General features: G+C 29.6%; 1 protein-coding gene across 3 annotated transcripts; it reads right to left on the bottom strand.

Annotated features, from left to right (window-relative positions):
* Positions 1-498: 498 nt before the first annotated feature.
* Positions 499-5,058, bottom strand: LOC114186901. 3 transcript variants are annotated; one of them, XM_028074974.1, is made up of 9 exons: positions 4,654-5,058; positions 4,137-4,199; positions 3,050-3,085; positions 2,616-2,758; positions 2,427-2,438; positions 1,357-1,442; positions 1,238-1,265; positions 869-1,044; positions 499-690 (listed from the first exon to the last, which is right to left on the bottom strand). In XM_028074974.1, the coding sequence occupies exons 4-9, from the start codon at positions 2,629-2,631 to the stop codon at positions 655-657; spliced, it is 354 nt and encodes a 117-aa protein (XP_027930775.1). In that variant the 5' UTR covers positions 2,632-2,758; positions 3,050-3,085; positions 4,137-4,199; positions 4,654-5,058; the 3' UTR covers positions 499-654. The 3 variants fall into 3 exon arrangements, with proteins under 3 accessions (XP_027930775.1, XP_027930774.1, XP_027930773.1); XM_028074973.1 differs by lacking the exons at positions 499-690; positions 2,427-2,438 and adding an exon at positions 1,790-2,173 and having other exon boundaries at positions 697-1,442; XM_028074972.1 differs by lacking the exons at positions 499-690; positions 869-1,044; positions 1,238-1,265; positions 1,357-1,442; positions 2,427-2,438 and adding an exon at positions 1,525-2,173.
* Between the last annotated feature and the right edge of the window lie 22,836 nt (positions 5,059-27,894).

The raw sequence follows: 27,894 nt of genomic DNA, 5'->3' as shown, positions 1-27,894 counted from the left end.
TCAACAGTTAAAATAATCATCATAATTACTCATGTCAACCAATAGTTTGTGACAAAAATAGTCTAACAACTATTATTATTGTTAGAAAAAAATAATAATAATAATTAAAAACCGTTACAAAATATATGATAATTTAATTATATTTTATCATATTTTAATAATTTAAAACCAACGGTTAAAAATCATCACAAAATATATTATATTTTAACGATTAAAATTCATCACAAAATATATCATATTTTCACAAACTATCAAAAAGTTATTTATATTATTTTTAAATTTTAAAAATTCCAAAAAATATTTATTAATTATTAGTTATCTCCATAATTCACTTTTTTCTTTTCTATTGCATTATTAGACAAAATCAACTTTTAATTAATTATCTCATATATTTGTGCCTCTAATAATATACCATAATTTTAAGATTATATAAATAAACCATAAATAATCCTATGACATAATGACAAATTTAACGTAGCAAATTCCAAATACAAGATCTTACCAATAATGTCCATGGCATCACAGTTAAGTTTCTATACTGTTGTATTCAAAATCTGTGTTAAGCTACATTTCTTACGATGTTCTATCCAATAGTTAAACAACTTGAAATGAATTATCAGCGATATTTACCATGATCAATCCCAAAATGTCAACTTAGGATGGAATGTGAGCTGAATAAGGCAACAACATCTGCAATCAAAAGGCAATAAGTTTAACTTGATGCAAGATGCTAAAAGAGCATACGGCCTCCTTCAACCAAGTTGACAACTCTGTATTTCTAATTTACTTTGGCAGTTGGCATAAAATAAACTTAAACTAAAATGCATTCAATTTCTGATAAGCCATCAATTAAGAAAGCGGAAATAACCTCTGCATCAATGAAAATAACATCCTTCACTTCATATTCAGCAGCTTCATTAATTTTCTCTCCATGAAGAACAACACGAACATCAAATACCAAGCCATCCTCAATATTGTGACAATTGAGTGCAGTTAAATCAATATCTCCATCCGGAAGATATGTTTTTAATGGAACTGAAAAACCTGCAATGAAGAATATTTAACATCAATATGTATACCGCATTAGAAAGAATCATGTCAATCACTACCTGAAGTCAACAACATTTATTCATCAAAATCTGCACAGCAATCAGCTGCATTAAATTGAATTAGCTGCACCAAAACAAGAAAGTAAACACCAAGCGTAACTTTGCAGATGTCTCCATGTAAAACATACCATTCTTCTCGGTATATTCAATGCCATCCTTCATGAAAACGTTAAAGTAAACTGTACGAGGTAAGAAACAAATTGTTTTATTTAAAAGACAACTGTATTATGGAGGAAGGTTGCACTACCTGGACAGCAACTTCCCGCTTCTCTTGAAGATCAGCTTTATTACCGACCAGTGTCATCACTATATCAGGAGCCATCAATAGTGATCCTTTTCATTGGAATTAAGAAATCTATTTGTTAGACTTTTGGTAAATAAAATGGTTCCATATTCTATTCACAACATTAACAGATTGAAATTAAGTTAACATTCGTTAAAGTTCATGATCATATGAAGTGAATCATGAATTGAACCAAAAGTTAAATATCATATGCTAACCCTGTATACCAGATCATGTTCTATGACTCTTTCACATATATCCTATCTGGTATTAAGGTTTACAAAAGAACAGCTATCATGGATATTAAATCAGGCATGAAAAACTGAAGACCAAATGAGTCACCAGCATGTAAACAAAGGCACGAAAATTTTCATTGATCCTTTGCTTTCTTACGCACCGCTTTGCGTTCAGAAAGCGCTCTTTCGCTGCAGCCAAAGCATCCAGACTTCTTTTGTGATGATCGGGCTTTGGTTGAGAAGCTGATGGCTGTTCAGCTGAACTCATTGCTTCAACAGAAGAAGCCTCAGGACTTGGTTTCGTGTCCAATGGGTTAGACGCCTCAACTTGTCCTCCAATCTTTTCTGTAGGAGACTCCACGGGTGAACTTGGGTTGTCCAAAGAATGTTGCACTTCATCAGAACCATTACGTTGTTCATGGTCATGTGGTGCGTGGCTCTCTGCAACTCTACTCTCAGCCTCCTTCTCACGTTTCCTTGCTTGGGCATCTTTTGCTCCATAAACAACATTTTTATCAAGGTTTGAATATCTTCTTCTTGGTAACCTATGCAAATATTAAAATATAAAAAATGTCAATAATAAGAACAGAGAGATAGGAATAAGACCATAAAAAACCACGCCAGTTTAATTTAAAAAAAGAAAACAAATGCACTAAAATGAGGGAGAAAAGAAGGGAAACACCAGAATATTTTAAATTTTAAATCCATTACGAATCTAAGATGACAACAGGGATATGAAAAACATGCTTTTTATACTGAAATAAAAGCCACCTAATCTGTGTGATAAAGAAGAAGTACCAACAATGTAACCTGCATAGGAAGATGAAGGCGTTTTTATACTGAAATAAAGATAGTAAAATAAAACTTCAATGGCATACTACATACTCATCAGATACAGGTAAATTTTATGTTTAATGATTTTTCCTGATATTGTTTTGCTGATGGTTCTTGGCTTGATTAACTTGACAGTGATTTCATTGTTATTACCTATTCCAGCTGTCATGACTCAGTGCGTGCATGCTGAAGTTTCTTCCAGTACTATTCTCCTGACACTGCCATGGATTAGTGTTATTATCTTCAATTTTTCATTGCTCCCTCTCCCCTTTTCTCAACCACTCTGCCATCTTCATCTACAATTGAGAAAAACAACCCTTTAGATATGTCTAACAGTTAAAGAGTATACAACATTTTCGGTATTCTGCACAATACTAAACAAAATCTTGGCACTCATCACACAGGCACACTACAAAGAATCAGAAACCATACAACCAAGACTAGACTTTTCACATAGAATGCTTCTTGCCTAAACCTTTTTCATGACCTGAGAGAATAAAATCAGGATCACATGAAATAAACATAAGAAAATTGAGATTGAGATTGAGGTGCTAAGAAACAGAAAAAGAGAGGTAAAAAATATTAACCTATTTAGCTTCAACTTCAGCTATTCTTCAGCATCCCTGTCCATCAAATAAAATCAATAAGCACAACACAAGTCCAAGATTCAAGCTTATTGTGAATAGAAAAGGGTGAGCAAGCTGATATGATGGATAAATAATGATCACCCTTGTTCAAATAATGCATCTTTCAAGGACCAAAGGCCAAACACCAAGAACACAATGGGATAGAAAATCAACAATTATCTGGCAGTGTAACTATGACAGAAACATGCTTCATTGGAGTTCATCCATAGCCTATGATTTCTTCATCCGAGAAAAAATGACCAAATTACAATATAATATAAACCACGTTAGGATAGTTTTTAGGTGAACATGAAAAACTGGAAGGAAATCAGAGAGATATTGAACAATTTCAATTCGGAACAAAATAAAAATGAAGTCTTCGATGCAAGTTCATGACAGAATTCAAGACAGATAAAATGAAACATTTTGTCATATTGGAGGGGTCAAATCCACAGTATGAGGCTGGCACATGTAATAAACCAAAAGAACATAGTAGACTAAGTTGTGGCTTTTGTTCAACTTATCATGATAGTATTCTTAACACCGATGGAGCCACATGCACATCACTCTAGCCGGTTCTCTCTGCTACGTATAGCCAGATTCCTTAGCCTGATTTATTACTTTTAATTACTCATATACGTGACGAAACACATGTAATCATTTCAAGAAATTTTTTCTTTTCCGTCAAAATAGTTGGCAGTTTAGTAAATTTTATGAAACTACTGAAACAGATGTAAAACTAGTTTATATAATGTAGTTCCTATAACTTAGTATGCTAGAACATAAAATCCTATCCATTATAGTATTCAGAATTTCAAGATTTGATTTCCATCTTTAATGATTAACTATGTCAGGGTCAAATAAAATATTTCAATGAGAAGTTATAAACTTCAGTCATCAAAATTCTTGTCTTATAGTACCTAATTAAGATGCCCAGCTTGTATTAGTAAAAGACATGTGCAATTTGCAGAAGTGACAGTGAAACTAGAAGCAACTTTTTCTATTTAGTGGTGGATTCTTAAATGTCAGAATGAATAGTATTGATCACCTTGTTGTACAGAAGGCCTTTACTTCGAAGGATGAAATTACAAGATGCAATTCATACAATGTCCTGCATCAAGAACCGGAATTGTTCTTTAGTTTTAAATAATTCAGACAAATGCAATAAGGCCATCAATGCTTGGATAATTTTTGTATGTGTATAAATAATGGACAAATTCCATAGCTCACTATTACCTATCTGAAGAGAATACGAATAGATGGAGTTAAAAACCCTTAACTTAATTTGACTATATTGGAAGAATTTTTTGCATTCATAACTAGAGTATGCAGAATTTCAAACTCGTAAATCTTCCTGTTCTATTCTAGTATGGACCAAAGATCGATCAAGCTTTCTATTCTTGGAGAGAATTCTATTTTCAATTGAATTAAGACATTTGTTTCTTGTTTACACGCATAGAAAAGATTACGATATAACATTTTATCACAGTAAGAGTACATCCAGAAGTTTTATATATTTGTAGTTAAAACAAGAGTACATCAGAAAATATATTTTCATTGATTACCTCATTTTCGTTAGTCTCCATCAAATGCTTCAGTTACAAATCTCAATTTGTTTGAGTCTGGGGAGAGGGAATCAGAGTTAGAGTTTTTAAACTTTAATGGAGAAGTAAGACCACTGAAATTTGAGAATGAACCGTTACTCGAATTGATTTAGTAGAAACCGCATCCGATAAATCGAAAGCATATATTGGAGTAGGTTTACCGGTAGAAGGAGTTGCATGAACGGAATTAGTGGTGAGAGAAGTCATAGAAAGAGACTATCTGCAGCAACCACGCCGGCAAAGCCATTGAATTCGATCTTCGTTTATATTAGATGACGGAACCTAAATGAAAATGATGGAACCTAGATCAAGAGCATGGATGCTTCTCGTGAAGAATAGCTTTGAAGCACAATTTTGTTGATCCAATCTTTTTCATAAACTTAAATTAATGATCTCTGAGAAAATATATAAAGAGATTTCCGTACACATTTCATAATTCTAATTGTACTAGTATAATTATTTATTAAATTTTTTAAAATTAATGATTATTTTTATCATCTTTTATAAATTTTTTTATTTTTTATTTTTTAACATATTCATTTTATTTTATTTTTAATAAATATAGATTTGTTTTATATATTAATTTAAAAATATTACATAATTATTATTTACTAATATTTATTTATATTTAAAAAATGTATAAATACAAACACTATATCACAGCCTATATTTAGGCTAATATATATAAAAAAATTGATGCAGTTATATAAAATTAACACAAAGAGAACAAATTCCTAGCAGTCTATTTCACAGCCATAAAATAATAGCGGTAAAAATTATTTTTCTTAATGTAAATTATTATATTATGATAAATAACTTTTTTATATACAAAGTGATATAATTATACTTATGATAATAAATTAAAAATTAAAAATAATTATATAAAAATATTAAAATAATATTTTACATCATAAAAATAAATAATAAATATTAAAAAAATTTAGAAACAATCAATTATAAAACATAAAAAAATATTTAATTTACATATATTATTTGAATATAAATGCACATCGGATAAAAAAGGAAAAATATTATGAATATAAGAATTGATTTCATAAGTCAAACTTTGAAGAGAGAAGAGTGTTTAGTTAAAAAAAAGTTATAAAAAAAAAGACTAAGAATATATATATATATATATATATATATATATATATATATATATATATATATATATATTAGATTATTTAATAAATTGAGTATTTTGTTAACTTAAATATGAACAATGATGAGGGCAAGAGTGGATACGAAGACCTTTATCCATCTCCATCACTAATTAAAAATATAATATTTGGTATTTACAAGGATAAGTTTGGACAATATTCATGGAATTCAATTTATTTTCCATTCTTACATGACACCATCATTCTTGGTTGTGTAGCTTTAGTGGCATATTGTTATAAGCCTTTATTAGTTGCATTTTCTACATTAGATGACCTAGACATGCCGGTCTAGGTCGATGGTCCAGACGGACTTGTCTGGAACGACAACCAATATGAATCGATCTGGGTCAACTATTGAGGTAGGTCGACCCGTGCCAACGATTGAAATGGGCCAACTAGAGATGATGACCTAGATAGACAGGTCCGAGTCGACAGGTAGAATGGGTTGGCCCAGATCGACGACCCCTAGATGGGCTAACGACTGAGATAGGACAATTCGGGCTGAAGATCGAGACGGACCAATTAAAGTCGATGACCTAGACGAATCGGCTTGGGTCGACGATATAGACGACCGAGATGGGTCGGACTTATGTCCGAGACAGACCAAGTCAGGTCGACGACCTAGATGGGCCGGTCTTGGGTGACGACGAATCTTTACTAGTAAATTTTAAAAATTAATACACTTTTTTATGTTTAAAAAGAAAACCCATGGCTTGATCCTGACCATGGGACTTTTGTGAGGTTTTTGTGTTAGTAATTTTGGGTCATGCATATATATGATATATAATTAAATGTGTTAGGGCCATTATTTATAAAGCCAAATAATAAAGTGATTTGACTAAATTAAAGATTTGGCTAAAGGCATATGTCATGAAAATAAATATTGTGTAGAAACTAGTTAGTAATTTCTAATATGATGAGGGGCCAAATTAGAAATATTAAAACTTAAGTAATTCAGTTTATAAATGGTTGTGGTCCCCTTCTAGGGATGGCAACGGGGCGGGACGGGGACGAGTTTCACTATCCCATACCCATCCCCGCATAAAAAATTCATCCCCATCCCCATACCCAAACCCAACGGGTATCAAACTTTTTTCCCATCCCCATCCCCACCGGGTAACGGGTATAATCTCGTACCCATACCCGTACCCATGTTCTAACTACTTCAATATTAATTTTTATAAAAGAAAAAAAATTACGGTAAAGAAAACATAATATTATGAAATATTCAATATTAGGAGGATTTTCTTCGATGCCAAATACATTAAAATAAATTATAATTGTTTATATTTTATATTAGAATACCAAATAAAATTTCATGTGAACCAAAACATTTATTAAATTTGCAAACTACAACATTAATGAACTTAGTTGATAAAATTAAAAAATATTTCAAAAAAGTATAAAAGGAAAACAAATATTCAAATTAAAATATATTTTAAATGTTTGTTTACTTCAATTTTTTAAATTCTAATGAATCTCTTTTTTATACACTAATAAAAGTTATAATATATCACTTGATCAAAATGACACAAAGAACAAATATTCAAATTAAAATATATTTTAAATATTTGTTTACTTCAATTTTTTAAATTATAATGAATCTCTTTTTTATACACTAATAAAAAGTTATAATACATCACTTGATCAAAATAACACAAAAAACAAATAATAAACATAATAATAAAATTTTGACATAGATTTTGTATCTTTTGAACTTCAATATATGTTGCATAGTGACAAAAAAATATTCATAGAAATTACATTAAATTTTTATATTGTAGTAAATAAAAGTTATTTATACAATTAAAGTAAAAAAAATTACAGTATGATTAATAGTGAGTTATAAAATAACAAATAATTAGATAGAATATATCAAAATATTTTATTCTACATGATGAAAATAAACAATAAATAAAAATATTAAAAAACTAACAAATGTGTGTTTTAGAAATAATTTGAGAGACTATCGAAAGAAATCGCACAAAGGAAATCAAATGTATAATTAAGGTATGATAAAATGAAAAAAACCTTAGAGAACTAATTATTAAATTATGTTTGAAGTGGTTAAAAATAAATAGAAATATCATTAGTGACCAAAAAATTTATCATTAAATTACAAATAAATTAGTAATTAAATTGGTCACTAAATCAAGTACCGATTCGATCATTGAATCAGTCACTAATTTAGACAATAAATCAACTACTACCACCAATGACGAAAAATAGTGACTGATATGGGTTACTGACTAAATCAGTCACCATTTCATTTTTTCTTGTAGTGAATTATCATATACTATTCCTAAATATCATTATATATATATATATATATATATATATATATATATAATTTTAACCACTTCAAACAGAATTTAAAGTGAAACAATTACATTATGATATATTATTCTACATGATGAAAATAAAAACAATAAATAAAAATATTAAAAAACTAACAAATGTGTGTTTTAGAAATAATTTGAGAGACTATCGAAAAAAATCACACAAAGGAAATCAAATGTATAACTAAGGTATGATAAGGTATGATAAGACGAAAAATATCTCAGAGAACTAAGAAAACTTTTCAAATATCAACATATATACTTAATGGTTGAAAAATAACGAAAATTACTTTAATGAAACAAAAGAGTTCTTCAAATTAAACAAAAATTAATAATAATAATAATAATAAGTAAAGAATTTTTTTTATATTACCTTAAATTGAGAGTATAAACATTCTCATGTGAAAGGAAAATTTATAATAAATAAAAATATTAAAAAATAATATAAATATTCAAATGTAAGGCATAATTTTTTTATTAACATACATTATTTTAACATAATTACATAAAGGTTATGATAAGATAAAAAATATATTGGAGATGAGAATGAGTTTAATGACAAATGAAATAATTAAAAGAAATAAAAAATAGAATATATATATATATATATATATATATATATATATATATGGGTTACTTGATTAATTGTGAATATTTTAATAATTTAAACGAGAATGAAGATATGGCGGGGACGGGTATTATGGCGGGTATATGTACATCCCCATACCCATCCTCATACCCAACTGAAAAAGTCGGGGATTTCCCATACCCATACCCATACCCAGTCAATGCGGGGATTTCCCGTCAAAACGGGGACGGTTCGGGCAATACCCACGGGGACGGGTTTATTTGCCATCTCTAGCTGGAAAGTGGGAGTGTTGAAAGGGAAAAACGATCTCTTGCCACACTATATAAACCCACACAGACACACTACAAATCCTTCCATCGGTATCTAGACGCATCTTTATTCATCTTTTTTACTATGAAAAGCAACAAAGCTTATCTTGTCCTTATGGCATTACTGTTAACTTGCATTGGAATCAAGTACGGAGTCTCCGAAACCGAAACCTTTCAACAATCACCATTGTTGCTTTTCCTCATTGCTATGTTTTCTCATGTTCTTGCATCCACTTCTGACATGACTCAAACAATTATCTTCATAACATTTCATGTCTCAGGGATAATTGCATGTGAAACACTCCTATGGATTCTCAGTGCACAGATTTTGTGGTGCTCTGTCATCAACTTCCTTCTTTTACTGCTATCCATTTTCTTCTTCTTCCACTCCCTCACTCAGCTGCTCCTTTGCTTCATCAACTACATCACTCACCACCTCCGTGTTACACCTCCAAATGCTTTGCAGATGCCAAATATTGAACTGCAACCACTTGAAGCTCACGTTTAGCATTCAAACCTAGCCCTGCTTCATCAATATATGGGCTTTGTTTATGTTTATAGCTCTATATTTTTCCTTTTTGTTGAAAAAATATATAAAATAATGGATAATTTAGACTACGTTCTTATGAACTGATTTACTATTGAAGAGAATCGGTGAAGATGAATTTGTGCTGATTATTAATGTTCGTTTTCAATTATTTGCGAGTGATAGAAAGCGTGTATTTGCGAGATTCTTCCATTCTCCCATCTTCTTGAAAAGCTCATATTTAAAGGTGATAAATTATATTTTACCATAATAATCCTATTTTATCATCATGTAAGGGTGGAAAATCAGCAAGGGTAGAATGGCTTGGACACCTCCATGGTAAGATTGTGTTTTCTTCTAAAAAAAACGAAAAAAATGGACATTGACTAAAACATTTCCTAGACAAGTATTTCCTTCACCGTCAAAAAGTTTTGAATTTTTTAATTCATATGTTAATTTCTAAATAAAATGGAAAAATAAATAAATCAAGATGAAAACAAAACTATTTTAAAAATACAAAATAAATAATAAAAATGTGATTTTTACATTTTAATTTAACCACTATATTATTTAATATCTAAATATTTTATATTTATTTTTATACCAAATGCATTTTATTCTTTATTTATTATAATAATAATTTTTATTCAAAACTATTCATTAACCTCTTTTCTAAATAATATTATTTCAACTCTTCCGAAGATTATTTTATATTATATTTATTAATTTGGGTAATTTAGTAATCTTTAATTTCTATTTATTAAAACATTTTTTATCTATTACATCAATCAAATCCTTCACAAACTTTCATAAAAATTATTCTCAAATTCACTCTACAATCATCCCCAAATCCATAAAAAAAACAACATAAATATCACATTCTAATCAATCCAAATGAATCATCTTCCTCTCCCTCAAATCATCACTTCCATGAGAACACACCCTTAGGGACTTCCAACACATAAAGACAGCTTAAAAAAGATCGATAAAAAAAAAGAATTATATATATATATATATATATATATATATATATATATATATATATATATATATATATATAATGCTAACGCAGTAGTAGTGATGACCATGGCGGTCAAAGTTGGAAGAAAGGAAAAAGAGAAAAAAAATGTGGAGAAAGAGAAAGAGGTCACCATGACAAAGAAGACAACAACAATGAAAAAGGAGAAAAAGAAAAAGAAAGTCAAAATATAAAATTTATCGTCAAATTTTATTAGGGTCAAAATCTGACAATAAAATTTATTAATGATTATTTTATCGATGAATTTTTTACTTCGATAATCCATTGACAAATTATTACTAATAATTGATTGTCTCTATCAATAATATATGATTTTCTAGTAATGGTAAATTAAGAAAATAATTATTAAAAACAAATTTAAACTTAAAATACATAATGACAAAATATGCTTTATATTTATCTTAATTATCTATTTCTTCTAAAAAAAATATCACCTAACTTGCTTAGTATTTTTGTTTATGTATATTAGACTGACATGTATATATTGAGACCAAATTATTAATTCAATATTTTATTAGATTGATATGTGATCATATTTCAAATAATATTAACACCAATTTAGAAAAAAAGAATAATATTGACTCTATCGAATAATAGTTGAGACTCAATTAAATAAAAAGTTAATATAAAATCAAAATAAATCAAAAGTGTAAATATAACTTATTAAGTTTTTATTTTCAAATTTGATCACGGTTGCCACCGTACCAAGATGGTTGCATCATCTCCATATTGTTATTAAAAATGAATATTCCTGTATGATTTTGAAAATCTTAAACATGAACAATAGATTAATATTTTCTTAACAAAATGTTATTGTTGTGTGTTATTGGTTGCTAATAAGTCTGAAATTATGTTGAAGTTTTGGAAAACTTCCGAAATTAAAGAAAACTTTATCTATTTTTAAAAGAAAGCTAAATATTTTTCAAAATTACATGGACTAAATATTAGTTCATATGAATAAATCTGTTAAGTTGCTTAAAAATCATTAATATTTAGACTAATTATAAGAACTAAACTGTAGGATTATATTATGCAAGTTAATCCTTATAACTAAATTATAGGAAGTTAAGATCAAGAAATGATATTAATATTATACATAACATGTTAAGTTCTCTAAATACTAACTCCTCTGGTTAAATTATTTTAGTCTTTAGCCGTAAGTTATCTTAATCCTCTTGCTAAATTATAGGGTTAAATTAAATAAAATGGTTTGGTTAGTTTTTGTGATGTGTTAAGAGAAAAAACAAAAGTGAATATCTTCATCTTCATCTTCATTTTCCCACAAGTCTTTGCTTTCGCAAACGTTTTCATTTTTTTAAATTTAATTCAATTGCTCTAGTAATCAATTGTCACTAGCATAATGTCTTCTTCAAACTTGTATTTTAACCCTAATAAAATAATATCTAAAAAATTTAAAAAAATATTTGTTTCCAAAATATCTGATTTACTAACTAAAATACAAAATATATTTTTATCTCCCTATCTTTTTTTTCCCACTCCAAACAAGACAACACTTATTTTTAATATGAAAATTCCAAATAAATTCATATCAGGCATCATCGTCGTAATATGAAAATTTTATTAAAAAATGAAATAAAAATAAAAAGACTATAAAAATATGGGTAACCACACCAAATTTAGAATAAAAATACTTTAGACACATACACAAAAAAATACCTATTATAAAAAATCCAAATAAATACATAAATGGAAAAAATTAAACCACTACAATATCCTTAGAAAACTAAAGCTCAAGAATCTAATTCCTCCTCATATTAAGAGATTTATTATTACTTACTCACAATCCACAAAAAGGTGTAAAGTAAAAAAAATATAAAAATATGGGAGACCACACCAAACTTAGAATAAAAATACATTAGACACATAGACAAAAATACCTATTATAAAAAATTCAAACAAATACATAAATGAAAAAAAATTAAACCACTAAAATAAATATCTTATTTTTGAAGATTTAATATTAACTTTCTTTAACTTATCTCAATCAAGTTATGTTTTTTTATAGTTTAAACTAGGTTATCAACCTGTTTATAATTATAATTTTCCTTCTCATCGAACATATTAACACATTTAGTAACTATTGCAAATTCTTTTACAAAATGAACATCCTTATACGACAAAAAAGTAGGATCTGCTTCAAAAATACAATGAGGTAAATGTAAATGTTATAAACCCTGTCAACAATCAAAAATAAAAGCAAAATCCTCCAAAAAAAAAAAACATATCAACCAATTAATCAAAATCCATAATCGGTTCCTTTTTTTACTTTTCTCTTTTTCATACACACATTCCATTCACGCTTGGAAAGGCAACAGTGTACTACACAGGCCAACACACTGTTAAGCTGTCGTGACTCGATGGGCTCACTCCACATGGCCAACCCGTGGGTGGAAAGACAAGGGAGCTATTAAGACTTTACATCCTGCACCTTCACAATTTCTTTGCACACTCCAATAAATTTTCAAATTGACCATTTTATTATCTTAAAAGTGATTGGGAATATATTCGGAAAACTTTCTAATTAGGATTTCCAAAATTTTCTGAATAAGATTTTTGGAATGAAGTATTAGAAATAGAATTTCTGAAATTAGATTTTCATAACAAGTAAAATACATTTTGGAAAAGGTTTTCTAGTGTAGAATTTTTGAAACAAATTTTCCAGAACACGTATAATATCTTTCAAAACGAATTTTTCTAAACAACCCTACATGAAATATGTTTTAAAAAGAGTTTTTTGGAACACATCAAATATGTCTTAGAAAGAATTTTCCGAAATAATTTTGTTTTTTACAATTTCTTTTCTTCCTCTGTAGCATTCTCTCCCTCTCCTTCTTTCTCTAAAATGGCGGTGATGGTGAACGGAGCGATAGTTGTAACGCCCTAATAAATTAATGAGTGTAATTAAAGGAAACGTCACATAAATATAATATAACAGTGCAGTTCTGGAGTTTAAACGTAAGACCTTACAAAATAAGGCACACCACGATGCCACAAGAGATAAAAGAGTATCATAAAAGTCTACTGGAACACTAACATATAAGGACTAACGAATACATAGGCCATAGCCCTCAAGATATCCCAAGAACACTAAGCTGTAGAGTCGCCTCCTCCCTGATGACCACGATGATCCCTCGCGTCTGCTCCCATCAATAAATTGATGATCATCGCAAAGATTGAAACACGACATACAAGGCAACCAACAAGAAAATGGTAAGCTAGAGCCAATCAGCATCTTTATCATACAATTAAACATACTTTCGCCATCCAATATCAATACCACATCCAATCATGTTAAGACTCTTCAATCAATACACTACGACTCGACTCGACTCATCCGGATAAGTATAACTTAGTCGGACTCAGCGGATGCTTGCACTTGTGGTGGATACCTCTGCTCGACCCTGAGCGGCTTATCTCCGAGCTATGTGTTACAAGTGTTACGATGAATCAAATCTCCCTCACCACAAGGTTAGCCCTTAATGAATTACAGGCCTCCTGCTACTCTCACCACAGGAGTCAGTCCACTCTAAGTGAGACTAACTGGCTCCTTAGAGTGTCAGGATGCAGTCCTTACCTTGAATCCTTACCTAGTTATACAGATGGGGCACCACCATGGACACCCACTAACAGGGGCCATGGAATTACGTCCCGACCACTGAAGTGCGACCCTGAAAGCCTCACCTAGAGACCCCAAGGAATTATGCGCTGACACATACAAAACAAAATCCCGCAGCCAAAATAATATTCACCATGCACGTATACGTTAATTGTACCAACCTTTAAAGCCAACGCCTTCCATGTTCCAGGCCCAACTCATTTCATCTCATCATAAACCATCCATGTACCAAGGATTTCCAAATCATATCGTTATCATGCCTCTTTCATACCAACCATTTCATTACAATCTCATGCGAAACTCATGTCAATCCATTATTCATAATTCATGACTTGTATCACTCAATCATACTCATTCATATCAAACCTTTATCACAATACTCAAAACCAAGCATGCATTATCCATACAAAGCCAAGAAAACCATCCCACATTGCACTGTCTCGCCCAGCACCTCGCTCAGGCTGGAGGGTCTCGCTCAGGCGAGACGTTCTCGCCCAGGCGAGCCCCCCTTCGCCTAGGCGAGGGCTCGAAACATGGAGCAGAAGCACACGCGGGATCTCGCTTAGGCGAGACCCCTCTCGCCTGGGCGAGATGCTCGCTCGCTCAAAAACACAGTGGGTCGCCTGGGCGACCCTTCGTGGCAAAATACCTAGGCGAGCCCCTGTTAACCTCGCCTAGGCGAGACATGCCCGCTTAGGCGAGTTTAACAGTCCTCGCCACTGTTTGCACCTGCACAACGCGTACACACATACCAAACAGATATTCCAGCCAACACAGTCACTCATGGCAGCACACAAACTCAATAAATCAACGAACTACAAGGATACAAGTCAAATCACACCATACAAAGAAGTTCTAGCTTCCCTTACCTGGAATAAGCTAGCAAAACGACCCAACACGCCCTCGATACCGAACGCACGAGCACAACAACTCAAAGAGCGAACGAAGAACTGAAAAGACAGCGAAACAGAAGCACGATATGGGTTACTTGGGACCCTAGCTGTGAAAGGAACGAAAAGGAACAATGGAGACGAGAATGGCTAGCACAGTACTTACATGGAGTAGAGAACAGCTTCGAGCTAGCTTGAAGATGGAAAAAACCTAACCCTAGCAGAGCTCTTCGTGAGAGGGAGAAATGGTTGACGGCTGAATCTGTGAGAATGAAAGGGTGGTAGCATTAGGGCAACAACGAACCAGCTTTATCCCTTGGGCCAGCTCTTTGGCCCATCAGATTTTGGGGCAGCCCTTTATATTAAGGGTTATAAAATAATAGGGTCTTACAACAGTAATGTAATGCATGGTATAAAATAAAGAATATTAATAAATAATAAAAATTTATCACATATATGATAAAAAAATTAATATATTATTTAATCATATGTCCTATTGATATCTGGTATATGTGGATTTTAATCAGATTTGATTATATATCCCTTTAATATTATATTATTTAGTCAAACTGCAAATAATCATTTTATTCAACTACATTAGTTCTTCTTCTAACATTTTATCTCAAAATGAGTTCACCTCTTTTAATAAATAAGGCGTCATTGTTGGAAAGAATTCATGTGTAGACACTGATCACTTGCTTTTGACAAAAACAAAAACGTACTTGATGAATTTTTCCTAGAAAACCACCCAATCATATGTAAATAGGTTTACAAATTAATGTAAATAAATTTGATGATATGAATAGTATTTAAGACACGGTTGATCATTAAAAAGAACACACAAGTAGAGTTAGAATAAATTAGACTTAAAATCTACTTTCTAATTAATATTATAAAAAACTTTCACTCAGCGTAATTAAAGAAAAAAAAAATGCAAGAAGGAAAGTAACATTCGTAGTTATTCCCTCAGTGCAGTAATTAAAGAAGAATTATTTTTTAAATTTAATTTTATATTTATATAGAGTTTTAATTTATTTTTGTTAATTTTAATTTATATAATTTTATACTTACGTAAAAAAAAAGTATAGCATAAAACAACTTTTAAAAAAATTGATTTATTTATATTCATTTATAAAGAATAATAATAATAAAATATTTAGTCACCACAAAACTATAGTATGGTGATTGGAAAATATTTCTTATCTTAGATGGATAATTCTGATAGTAAATTGCAGGATAAATTAGTCATAATAAATTCACCCTCCTCATTTAAATTAAATCAGCTCAATTTACAAAAACAAGCAATTTAAATAAGAATAGCCGTAAATGTGCAGGATAATTATGATGTTTTTGTGTTGATTTGCGTTTTATTGTGGCGACTGATCATTTGGGACACGTATAGGGATGACAACGGTGCGGGACGGACATGCGTTCCGCTATCCTATATCCATTCCCGTAAAAAAAATACATCTCCATACCCAAACTTAACGTGTATCAAATTTTTGTCTCATCTCCATCCCCACCGGGTAACGGGTATAATCTTGTATCCATACCCATATTCATCTTCTTATTACTTCAATATTAATTTTATTTAATATTTATAAAATAATAAAAAAAATTATGATAAAGGAAACATAATATTATCAAATATTCAATATTAGAAGGATGATTGTTTCTTCGATATCAAATACCTTAATAAAAACTATAATTGTTTACATTTTAGATTATAATACCAAATAAGATTTCATGAGAACCAAAACAATTATTAAATTTTCAAATATTAATGAAACATAGTTGATAAAATTTAAAAATATAAAAGAAAAAAATCAAATTAAAATATAATTAAATGTTTGTTTACTTCAATCTTTTAAATTCTAATAAATATCTTTTTTATTCACTAATAAAAGTTATAATACTTTTGATCAAAATGATACAAAGAATAAATAATAATCATAATAAAAGTTTAAAATAAATCATAATTGTTTACATTTTAGATTATAATACCAAATAAAATTTCATGAGAACCAACACATTTATTAAATTTACAAACATTAATGAAACCTAGTTGATAAGATTTAAAAATATTTTTTTAAAAATACAAAAGGAAAACAAATATTCAAATTAAAATATATTTTAAATATTTGTTTACTTCAATCTTTTAAATTCTAATGAGTCTATTTTTTATACACTAATAATTATAATACATCATTTGATCAAAATGATACAAAGAACAAATAATAATCATAATAAAAGTTTAAAATAAATTATACTTGTTTATATTATAGATGATAATACCAGATAAAATTTCATGAGAACCAACACATTTATTAAATTTGCAAACATTAATGAAACCTAGTTGATAAAATTTAAAAATATTTTTTAAAAAATACAAAAGGAAAACAAATATTCAAATTAAAATATTTTTTAAATGTTTGTTTACTTCAATCTTTTAAATTCTAATGAATCTTTTTTTTATACACTAATAAAAGTTATAATACATTACTTGATCAAAATGATACAAAGAACAAATAATAATCATAATAATAAAATTTTAACATAGATCGTGTATCTTTTGAACTTCAATTATGTTGGATGGTGATAAAACAATATTCATGACAATTACATTAAATTTTTATATTGTAGTAAATAAAAGTTATTTATACAATTATAGTAAAAAAATTACAGTATGATTGATAATGAGTTAGAAAATAAAAAATAAATAGATAAAATATATCGAAATAGTATTCTACAGAATGAAAATAAACAAGAAATCAAAATATTAAAAAATTAACAAATGTTTACAAACAATTTGAGAGACTATTGAAAAGAATCGCACTAAGGAAAACAAATGTATAATTATGATAAGTTGAAAAATATCTTAGAGATCTAAGAAAACTGTTTAAATATCAACATATATACTCAATGGTTGAGAAATAACAAAATGAAAATAAACAAGAAATCAAAATATTAAAAAATTAACAAATGTTTACAAACAATTTGAGAGACTATTGAAAAGAATCGCACTAAGGAAAACAAATGTATAATTATGATAAGTTGAAAAATATCTTAGAGATCTAAGAAAACTGTTTAAATATCAACATATATACTCAGTGGTTGAGAAATAACAAAAATTATTTTAGTGAAACAAAAGAGTTTTTCAAATGAAACAAAAACTAATAATAAGAATAATAAATAAATGATTTTGTTTTATATTACCTAGTAAACAAAATATTTGTGCTATTAAATACTTAAATTGAGAGTATTAAACATTTTGATGTGAAAGAAAAATATACAATAAATACAAATATTAAAAAATAATAGAAATATTCAAATGTGAGACATAAAAAATTTTAATTGACATACATTTTTTTAACATAATTACATAAAGGTTATGATAAGATGAAAAATATAATTGAAATACGAATTAGTTTCATGACAAACCAAATAATTAGAAAAAATAAAAAATAATATATATATATATATATATATATATATGGTTATTTAATTATTTGAGAATATTTTAATAATTTAAACGGGGACGGGTATTATGGCGGGGATATATACATCCTCATACCCATCCCCATACCCAATTGAAAAAGTCGGGGATTCTCCATACCCATACCTATACCCAGTCAATGCGGGGATTCCCCGTCAAAACAGGGACGAGTTCGGACAATACCCACGGGGACGGGTTTATTTACAAGTATTTCATTTGTTCTTCATTTTTTTTCGTATTTCATTTCATTTCTTCTTCATTTCTTCTAGTAATCTTGATGGAAAGTACATCCGATTATCTTACACATCGTGAGATTCATAGGACTGTTGTTCCTAAAAAGAGAATTTATGCTGTTTTTGATGATGTTTATAGGGAAATAATTGTCTAAAATAGATAGAAATTAAGTAAGACATGGATGTTTGTATGAATTTGATGTGGATCAAGTTAAATGTGTTAAATCTTTCACACTTAGTTGATTAGAATATTAATCTAATCTATTAGGTCATGTCTAATGTGTGTGATGGTTAAAATTGTTGTTTTGCTGTCGCGACTAGTCAATTAGATTACTGATCTAGTCAACTAGATTAATTATAGAACATGAATTTGAGTTCTGTCATACTTTAGTTGATTAGTTAGATAACTTAATCAACTATACTTCCAGACAACAACCTATTCATATAGTCATATCACTGCACCTGTTAAGTGGAACGTTTTTCCAACCAAAAGAAAAAAAAAAGTGTGCTAAAGATTTTCTTGGAGCAGATTCTGCAGCAGTGCTTAAGTGTTCATCAAGAATGATCATCAAGATCCAATGAAGAGGGTGTAATATTGACATCAAAGTTGTGTACTGAATAAGGTGTTACTGTTCCATTACTGCTATTGCTTTTAATCGGTTTCTGTGTTTTTTTGGATCTGAAATTTTGTCCTTTTATCACTGTGATTGTGATAGTTGCTTGTAATTGCTTGGAGCATTACAATTTTTGTATTTCTTGAAGGGTTGTTTCAAGAGGTGTGTTTTTAGAATTTAGGATTTATATAGGAGATTCTTATAATCCTTCTCTTGTTGTTATAGTGGAATTTCTAGTGAGGAAAACTAGAGACTGAATGTGGATTCAATTGAATCGAACTGTATAAATCTTTTTGTAATTCACCCCTCTTGATTGTGAAATATTGATGCATCAAATCTAACGAGGACTACCACTGAGTTTTGTGCTTGTATTAGATTTTTGAGTTGAAATTTTTGCAGCAACTATAAATGTTGAACCAAATCTAAGTAGAAAAATTTCAAGACCGAGAGATTTGACTCATGATAAAATAAATAACTGAGGTGAACCTAAAACCGTAAAATTATTAGGAACCTTAACAGCACTCCAAAAAAAACATAAACATAAAGAGAACATTACAGTAATAAAACATGTTGGTAGCCAAAAAGAAGAGTACAAGCATAGAGGGTGAAACACAAGTCAAAGGCAATATATTCATGAACCTGGTCTGCATGTGTTTCAATGCTAAACCTGGTCTTCATGTGGTTGCATCTGCAAGGCATTTGAAAGTGTAGGATGGAGCTGCTGGGTGATGTAGTTGATGAAGAAAAGAAAGAACTGAGTGATGGAGTTGACACTACCAGAAATTTATTAATTACCTGTCAAATTTGTTACGGTTTTTTTTTACGGGAAATTCGTGCAAAAATTATTACGAATTTATCATTATAGAGTTTAAATTTCTGAAAAATTTCACACAATTTTTATATCTGTTGCAAATTTTTCTGCAAATTTAAATTAGTAAGAAAATATTAAATGTGTTTTAAAATTTGGCACGAAAATACTAAATTCTTTTACCATTTTCAGTTGACATTCTTTTCAGGAATTTCATGAAAAAATGTTCTGCAAGTTTAAATTAGTAAGAAAATATTAAATGGTTTTTAAAATTTGGCAGGAAAGTAGTAATTTTTTTTGCTGATTTTCACTTGACATTTTTTTTTCAGGATCTTCATGAAAAAATTATTGGAAACTTATTTGTTTTTTAATTTTATTTCATACCAGATCTAAATTCAAAGTAAATTTATATTTTTTTTAGAAAATTTTCTAAAAATTTATATTTGCAAAAAATTACCATAATTATTTAAATTTTTTGAAGTAATTCATATTTTTCGTATACTTTATTGTTATAGAAATTTCATTTCACTACATTATTTTATATTTTTAATAACACTATAACTGCATCTATTAAAAGTATTATAATACACTACTGAATACACATTTTCCAATCTTAAATATTTTAAACATGCAAAATATTTTAAAAATATTCTTTATGTTAAATATTTATTTAATCAAAATTGATAATCTTTATTTTTATTTTATTTAAATATTTCTATTAAAAATGAAAAAAAACCTATAAATATTATTAATTATATCATTAACAAATTTATAAAAATATAATATTTTTATGAGATAATTTTATACCATATTTAAATAGATCAAGAAAGATGCGTCATGAATATCAATTATATTTATTTAACTAATAATTATTTAATTAATATAACTAATATTATTTCCGACTTGCATTTTACTTAATCCAAAATCATGAACTCTTTTGCAACATTTTTTTGAAGTTTTTATGAGTAAATAGAAAAGAGTATAAAATCAGAGGGTGAAGAAACTCAAAACCTATGAGTCTGGAACCATTGCAAGTTTGCAATTTATGCACATGGGAAGCACAGGAAGATGAGAAGTCAGGGAAGATGTGGGGCGAAATTGACCTCAAGAAATGTTGAGTGCATTGTAGAATTAAATGTTGTCTGAATTTGTGTTTTTCGCGTGAAAAGAAGAAAAAATTGAAACTAGGTGACACGAGAGAAAAAATGGAGAAATTAAAAAAGAAAAAATTGATGTGACATGAACCATCTTAAATTTAGAGAGAAAAAATGGAGAAATTAAAAAAGAGAAAATTGATGTGTGACATGAACCATCTTAAATTTAGAGCATCTAGTCATGGACCACTTCTTGATCTAAAATTGATTAAGCTACTTTCCTTAGACATCATGTCAAGGAGCATTAGTTGTTCTAACAATAATGTTACCATACATTTTCCTATATTTTTAAGTTTGATTTGAGGGGCATCCTGGTAATTAAATTCATGGTAGTTTTTTTTTCCCTGTCTACATTCTAGATATATTTTTATCTGCTTTGAAGTTGAAATCTTGTATAAAGATATTGTCAAACTAAAACTACAATAAATAATATTATATATATATATATATATATATATATATAATTTGAAATTAGATAAAATTACATTTAAAAATGTACAAAGACTTAAATAACAACACCGTAACTTGAAGAGTAATTATGTATTTTTTAAAATATAAAAATAATTTTCTGCAAATTTTCTTACAAAATTATTAATAGAAAAAATATATTTATAAATTTATTTTTGCAAAAAAAAAACTTGCAAATTTAAAATATGCAAAAAAAAAAAGTATTTGTAAGATTTAAATTTGTAGGAAACATTTCTTGCTGTTTTTTTAATTGATTTTTCTTTTAGGAAAAGTTGCTGCTAATTTTTTAATTCTACGTAACTAATTATCCACGAAGATATTTCTTATTAATCAAAATTTATAGATAAAATGAGGGTAAATACTTTTCCTGCAAATTTTTATAATAATTTTGTAGAAAAATTTTCACGAAATATAAAAATTTCTAGTAATATGGTGAAGCAAAGGAACGGGTAAGTGATGTAACTGATGAAGCAAAGGAGCAGCTGGGTGAGGGAGTCGAAGAAGAAGAAAAAATGGGTAGCAGTAAAAGAAAAAAGTTGATGACAGAGCACCACAAAGCTGAGCAATGAGAATCCATAGGAGTGTTTAACATGCAGTTATCCCTGAGACATGAAATGTTATGATGGTAATTGGTTTAGTTGTGTCAGTTGTGGATGCAAGAACATGAAAAAACATAACAATGAGGAAAACCAGCAGTGTTGGTTGTTGAAAACTATCGGTTTTGGAGACTCCATACTTTATTCCAATACAAGTTACCGTAAGGACAAGGTAAGCTTTGTTGCTCTTCATCCTAAAAGATGAGTAGAAAGCATGAAAGCGAGATAGTTTGATACGAAAGATACACATTCAAAATGTTTGGAAATCAAAAATCTCAAAAGAAAGGAGGGTTTCTCTCTTTTCCTCTTTCTCTTGCCAGGTGACACATAATAGCCAGCTAGATTTGTCTCAAGTTTGTCATAGTTGTTAGTTACCCTATACCTTGGCCCTCCCCTTTCCTTTTCCGTTTGGAAGCCCCCCAACCCCATCCCCGACAACTCTGCTTAAAGTCGATGTCTCACGCAAATACGTGGATTGATTAGTCAAAGAGCCGTTGTCTATAAAAAACCAAACTGCTCCCTCCCTCTGGTTTCCATCCTTTCTAACACTGAAACAAGCGTTCAATTCTATATACTGAAGAAGGATTCATCTCTCTCTTATGATGCATAAACCCTATGCTGGCTACGCGGCTTTCATAGCCGTCTGCATAAACTTACTTGCTGTCAAGCCCTACCCAATTACTGACCTCCAGATCATCTTCTTCCTCGCATCCACGCTTTTCCACACTCTTGCAATCTCCATACCTCAACCTTCATTCATAGCTACAATTACCCTCCACGCTTCTGGGCTACTTGCATGCCAAACCCTCGTCTTCGTTGTCCTACCTCACTCATGGCGATGCTACTATTATCTCCTAAATGCCTTCCTTCTCCTCCTCCTCGCATGCTTCTTCTTCAACCATCATTTCATCCATTTCCTCCCAACTTCAATACCTCATCACGTCACAGATTTGGAAGCCCAGCACCAACAACTTCAACAAATACAACAGACTGAAAATTTTGACAACGTGGAACTCAGAACTTAACGCACTCTATCAACCTTTGGTTTGTTTCCCTTTATACCACTTTTCTTATGTTTTTGTAATCTTATCAAGTTGTTCAATTGGTGACCTCAAGCAAGTAATGCTCTCTTCCTTGTAAGTTTTTGGATTGTTTTAGTATACACTTTTTTTTATGTCCTGCACTTCTTCACATCATCCTTATGCTCTATTCTCACTTTTAATCTCCTACAGTTGATTAAACGGAATGTTTTCTTTTAACTGTGAGCGGAGTTTGTTTAACGCCATCATATTCTTCCAATGAAGCCAAAAAAACAGACAGAGATCTCACCCGATACTTAATTTTTATATTTGATTGACTGCGAGGTTAGATTATGACTTCCCTCTTTTAGAACCTCAGTGCAACGCCGGTCCCCTATCATAGGTTTTTTTTCCCTTCTAGGCAGATCAGTCTTCAATATTACGGAAGTAGGCAGGCTTTTAAAAAATTACGGAAATGGGCAAAACGTTCTGGGGTGCACGTTTTTTGGGTGAAGAAATCGTGCAACCCCCAAACGTTTTCATGGTCAAGCGGATCAAAGGGCGAAATCGTATGGGGGGTGCTCGTTTTTGGCTCAGTAATCGATTACAGTATGGTGTAATCGATTACTGCATGCTGTAATCGTGCAGGGGGGTACGCTTTTCATTCTGTAATCGATTACCGCATGTTGTAATCGATTACAGCATGCGTTGCAGTTTTCTGGGTGTAATGTAATCGATTACGAACGAAGTGTAATCGATTACATGCGTGATTTAAAAAAAAAACGTTAACAAACATTTTAGTGGATAGGAAAGCAATGATATATGACATAGTTGAATATGAAACTAAAAACGATGATAATAATGAAAAAAAAAAGATTACAGGTCCTAATTTCACTCCAGACCCCCAAACTAGGCGCAAGGCTTCCGGACGACCTACAACAAATAGGATCCATAACGAAATGGATCAACCCGTTACGGATAAGCCAAAAAAATGCTCTTATTGTCGCACTGAGGGTCATCATAGGGGACAATGTCCATTTTGCCAATAATTTGTACATTTTTTATTTCAATTAATTTACTTTTCAATGTTTATTTCTTCTTTGTACAATGTCAAAACTAAGACAACTTTTTATGAAGATTAATATTTCTTATGCCTTCATGAACTATAATTTCAAATACTTTATTCTTTGATGGACCAAAAAACTGTATAAAATCATTACAAATTATTATGCTTGCCTCTGTATCCAATTCTAATTTAATCACTTTTTTTTTAAAAAAAAATTGTCATTGTAATCGATTACAATACCTTTGTAATCGATTACATTGCCCTCGAACATACTTCACTAATCATGTAATTGATTACACTTCATTCTTAATCGATTACATTACACCCAGAAAACTGCAACGCATGTTGTAATCGATTACAACATGTGGTAATCGATTACACAATGAAAAACGTACCCCCCTGCACAATTACATCATGCAGTAATCGATTATACCATGCTGTAATCGATTACTGAGCCAAAAACGTGCCCCCCACACGATTTCGCCCTTTGACCCGCTTGACCATGAAAACGTTTGGGGGTTGCACGATTTCTTCACCCAAAAAACGTGCACCCCCAGAACGTTTTGCCCATTTCCGTAATTTTATAAAAACCTGCCTATTTCTATAATATTGAAGACTGATCTGCCTAGAAGGGAAAAAAAACCCCTATCATAACTAATTTCCCAACAAAGTCATTGGAACAAGTCAACAACTCTCTCCGCCCAGATCCAACATTAATCATCCTCTTCCTTCCGTTACTAAACCTCTGCCGACGAGATCCTCGGTAAACTCTTTGACCGGAGATGGCTTTCTTTCTGATCTTATAGTTTGTTATGGTTAGTGTTTAGTGGGTAGTATAATAAAACACTGTAAACACTTTTATACAGTTTTTTTTTCTTTCTTTCAAATGAATCAATAATACAGTATTATTTCTTTCACATATTCCTCTTTTGCTGGAGGAATCGTAGGTGATTATAATAGAATTAGGGTTAGCAATATTGGTTTGTATAGTGTAAGAGAATAGGATGAAAAATTGAATTCAGTTAAGTTTTGACTAGCAGACTTATTTGTCAATGACATATGTACACGTCCCTGAAACAGTGAGGGAAGTGTCCTACGTAGGATGCATGAAGAGAAAGTTCCAAATGTTTCATTATTTTTTTCTCACTGATATTGATTTATGTTTTAACAAATACCATATATGATAATGTTTTTTAGTTACATATTTTAAAATTTTATCTCACAAGAAAAGTTAATATATAGAAATTAATTTTCTCGAATTAAAACAAAGTTTTCTTCATAAAAATGTTATATTTTCTATCAGATCATTTAAACTATAAATAATATTGTTTTATAAAATTATCAAACTATACTTTTAGATTTTTAAAAATTTATACATATATTTTCAGAAATATTTAGAAACATATTTTAGTAATTCATAATGTGAAAATAGGTTATGTAATTCAACACCATTCGATGCAATTTTGTAATTTTCTTTTCGATACAGTTAGATAGAGTCGAGTTATATAAATATTTTTAAAATATAATTTTTGTTTTAAAAGAGAAATTAAATTATTTTATTAAAAAAAATTAAAATCTAAAATATTTTAATTAATTTATTCAAATAAATTATTTAGAAAATAAAAAAAATTCAAATATCATATATTTCAATTTTTTGAAATTATTGAAATATTTCGTCAAAATACAAAATTATAATAGAAATAAAAAAAATTAAAATGCGTGTGTGTTGCATTTATACTGTGTTATAAAGTTCGTTTTAACCATCTAATAATTTAAGAATATTAAATTGAGTTTACAAATAGAAAAGTTTTTTTTAATGCATTTTTACTACATTAATAGTTTTATCATCAAACATAGAAAAACAATCCTTTAAAGGAAACACATAATAATAACATCCGGTGTTTAAAAAAGATCTGCAGTTAAAAAACACAATAAAAGAAGACATCTAAAGTTTAAAATTTTCGTCTTAAGTATTAAACATATCATTGGGTAAAATTGAAAGTTGAAACATAACATAACATGTATTAAATTCTCACACGTTCAAAGCAATCCTATTTTTCTTTTTGTTTTGTTAAAACAGAAAACCGTATTGAGTAGTTGCTGGAAAGATTGCTCTTGATGATGTTGATGGACTTAAAACTATTAGCTGGAGCTTGATATATAAAGAATACCAGAAGAACTTAACTAAACTGAAAGCACCTTATGAAAGACCAAGTTGTAGCAGTTTTTCCTGCCCTAAAGTGAAAAGATAAAATTTAGTTTGGTTTTTCTTATTCAAATATCTCGACAATTTCTACTCTAGCAGAGAAATGAATTGAGAGTCACTACTTGTTTTTGTCATTCATATTTTCTATCAACAATTTCTATTCTGCCATTAATAGTTGATTTTACAACTTCATTTACAACAATTTCCATTCTAAGAAAGGATTTTTTGTTGAAAGAGAATTTCATTCTGCAACAACTTGTAACAGCCCCTCATTCTGCAAACTTGTAAAAATTGAAGCTTTTAGACAAGCCCTAAAACTCAGTTCTAAATTCTTACATTCCTTATGACTATAAATACAAGTACTGCATATACTTTTAATCAAGAAATAAATTCTTAGATTCAATCTTCAATTTTTCTTTTTCTCTCAAACTCCAACTTCTCTCAAAATCTACTTGCTATATATGTATTAGACTACACTAGCCTTTTATGTTTCTTTAACTGCATGAAATTTAACTTGTATGTGATTACTCCTTTCTTGCGGGAAAAGAGTGTTAATTCTAGTCTACTGTTTTTCAAAATTACAATTTTTCATTAATATTTTAAAATTATTTCATATTCTAATATTTTCTACAAATACTGTAAAATAAATTGAATAATTTTTAAGAAGTACTGTGATAAAGTAAAAAAAAAAATAATAAAGTGAAATAAATTAAATTAAATACATTAGTTAGTTTTTAAAAATATATTTGAAGAAATCCCTACTTTATTCCAATACAAGTTAACAGTAATGTCGTAAGGTCAAGGTAAGCTTTGTTGCTCTTCGTCCTAAAAGATGAGTGGAACATTAAAAACAAAAAACGGTAAGTGTTTTGTTTGTGTTTAGATATTATTCCGGAGTGTTGAAGCGAAGGCCACGCTGGACTGTGCGTACGTGGTTCATTCACCACCTCTGGATATTAATATATTATACTAATTGTTGTCGGTTATGCAGAATATTGTTGTAGTATGGAGCGTTGTTTTGTAGTAATGTTTTGGATAATTATATTTTAATTCT

The sequence above is a fragment of the Vigna unguiculata genome, chromosome 6 (assembly GCF_004118075.2).
Source record: "Vigna unguiculata cultivar IT97K-499-35 chromosome 6, ASM411807v1, whole genome shotgun sequence".
Classification (NCBI taxonomy): Eukaryota; Viridiplantae; Streptophyta; class Magnoliopsida; order Fabales; family Fabaceae; genus Vigna; species Vigna unguiculata.
This window is presented reverse-complemented; position numbering and strand designations above follow the sequence as displayed.

What these genes read in the sequence shown, in the direction of transcription:
- LOC114186901 (XM_028074972.1), bottom strand. Translation starts at nt 2,647, where the DNA reads ATGCACGCACTGAGTCATGACAGCTGGAATAG. An exon ending in AGTCATGACAGCTGGAATAG is followed by an intron (nt 2,174 to 2,615) that starts GTAATAACAATG and finishes ATATTTGCATAG; the next exon opens with GTTACCAAGAAGAAGATATT.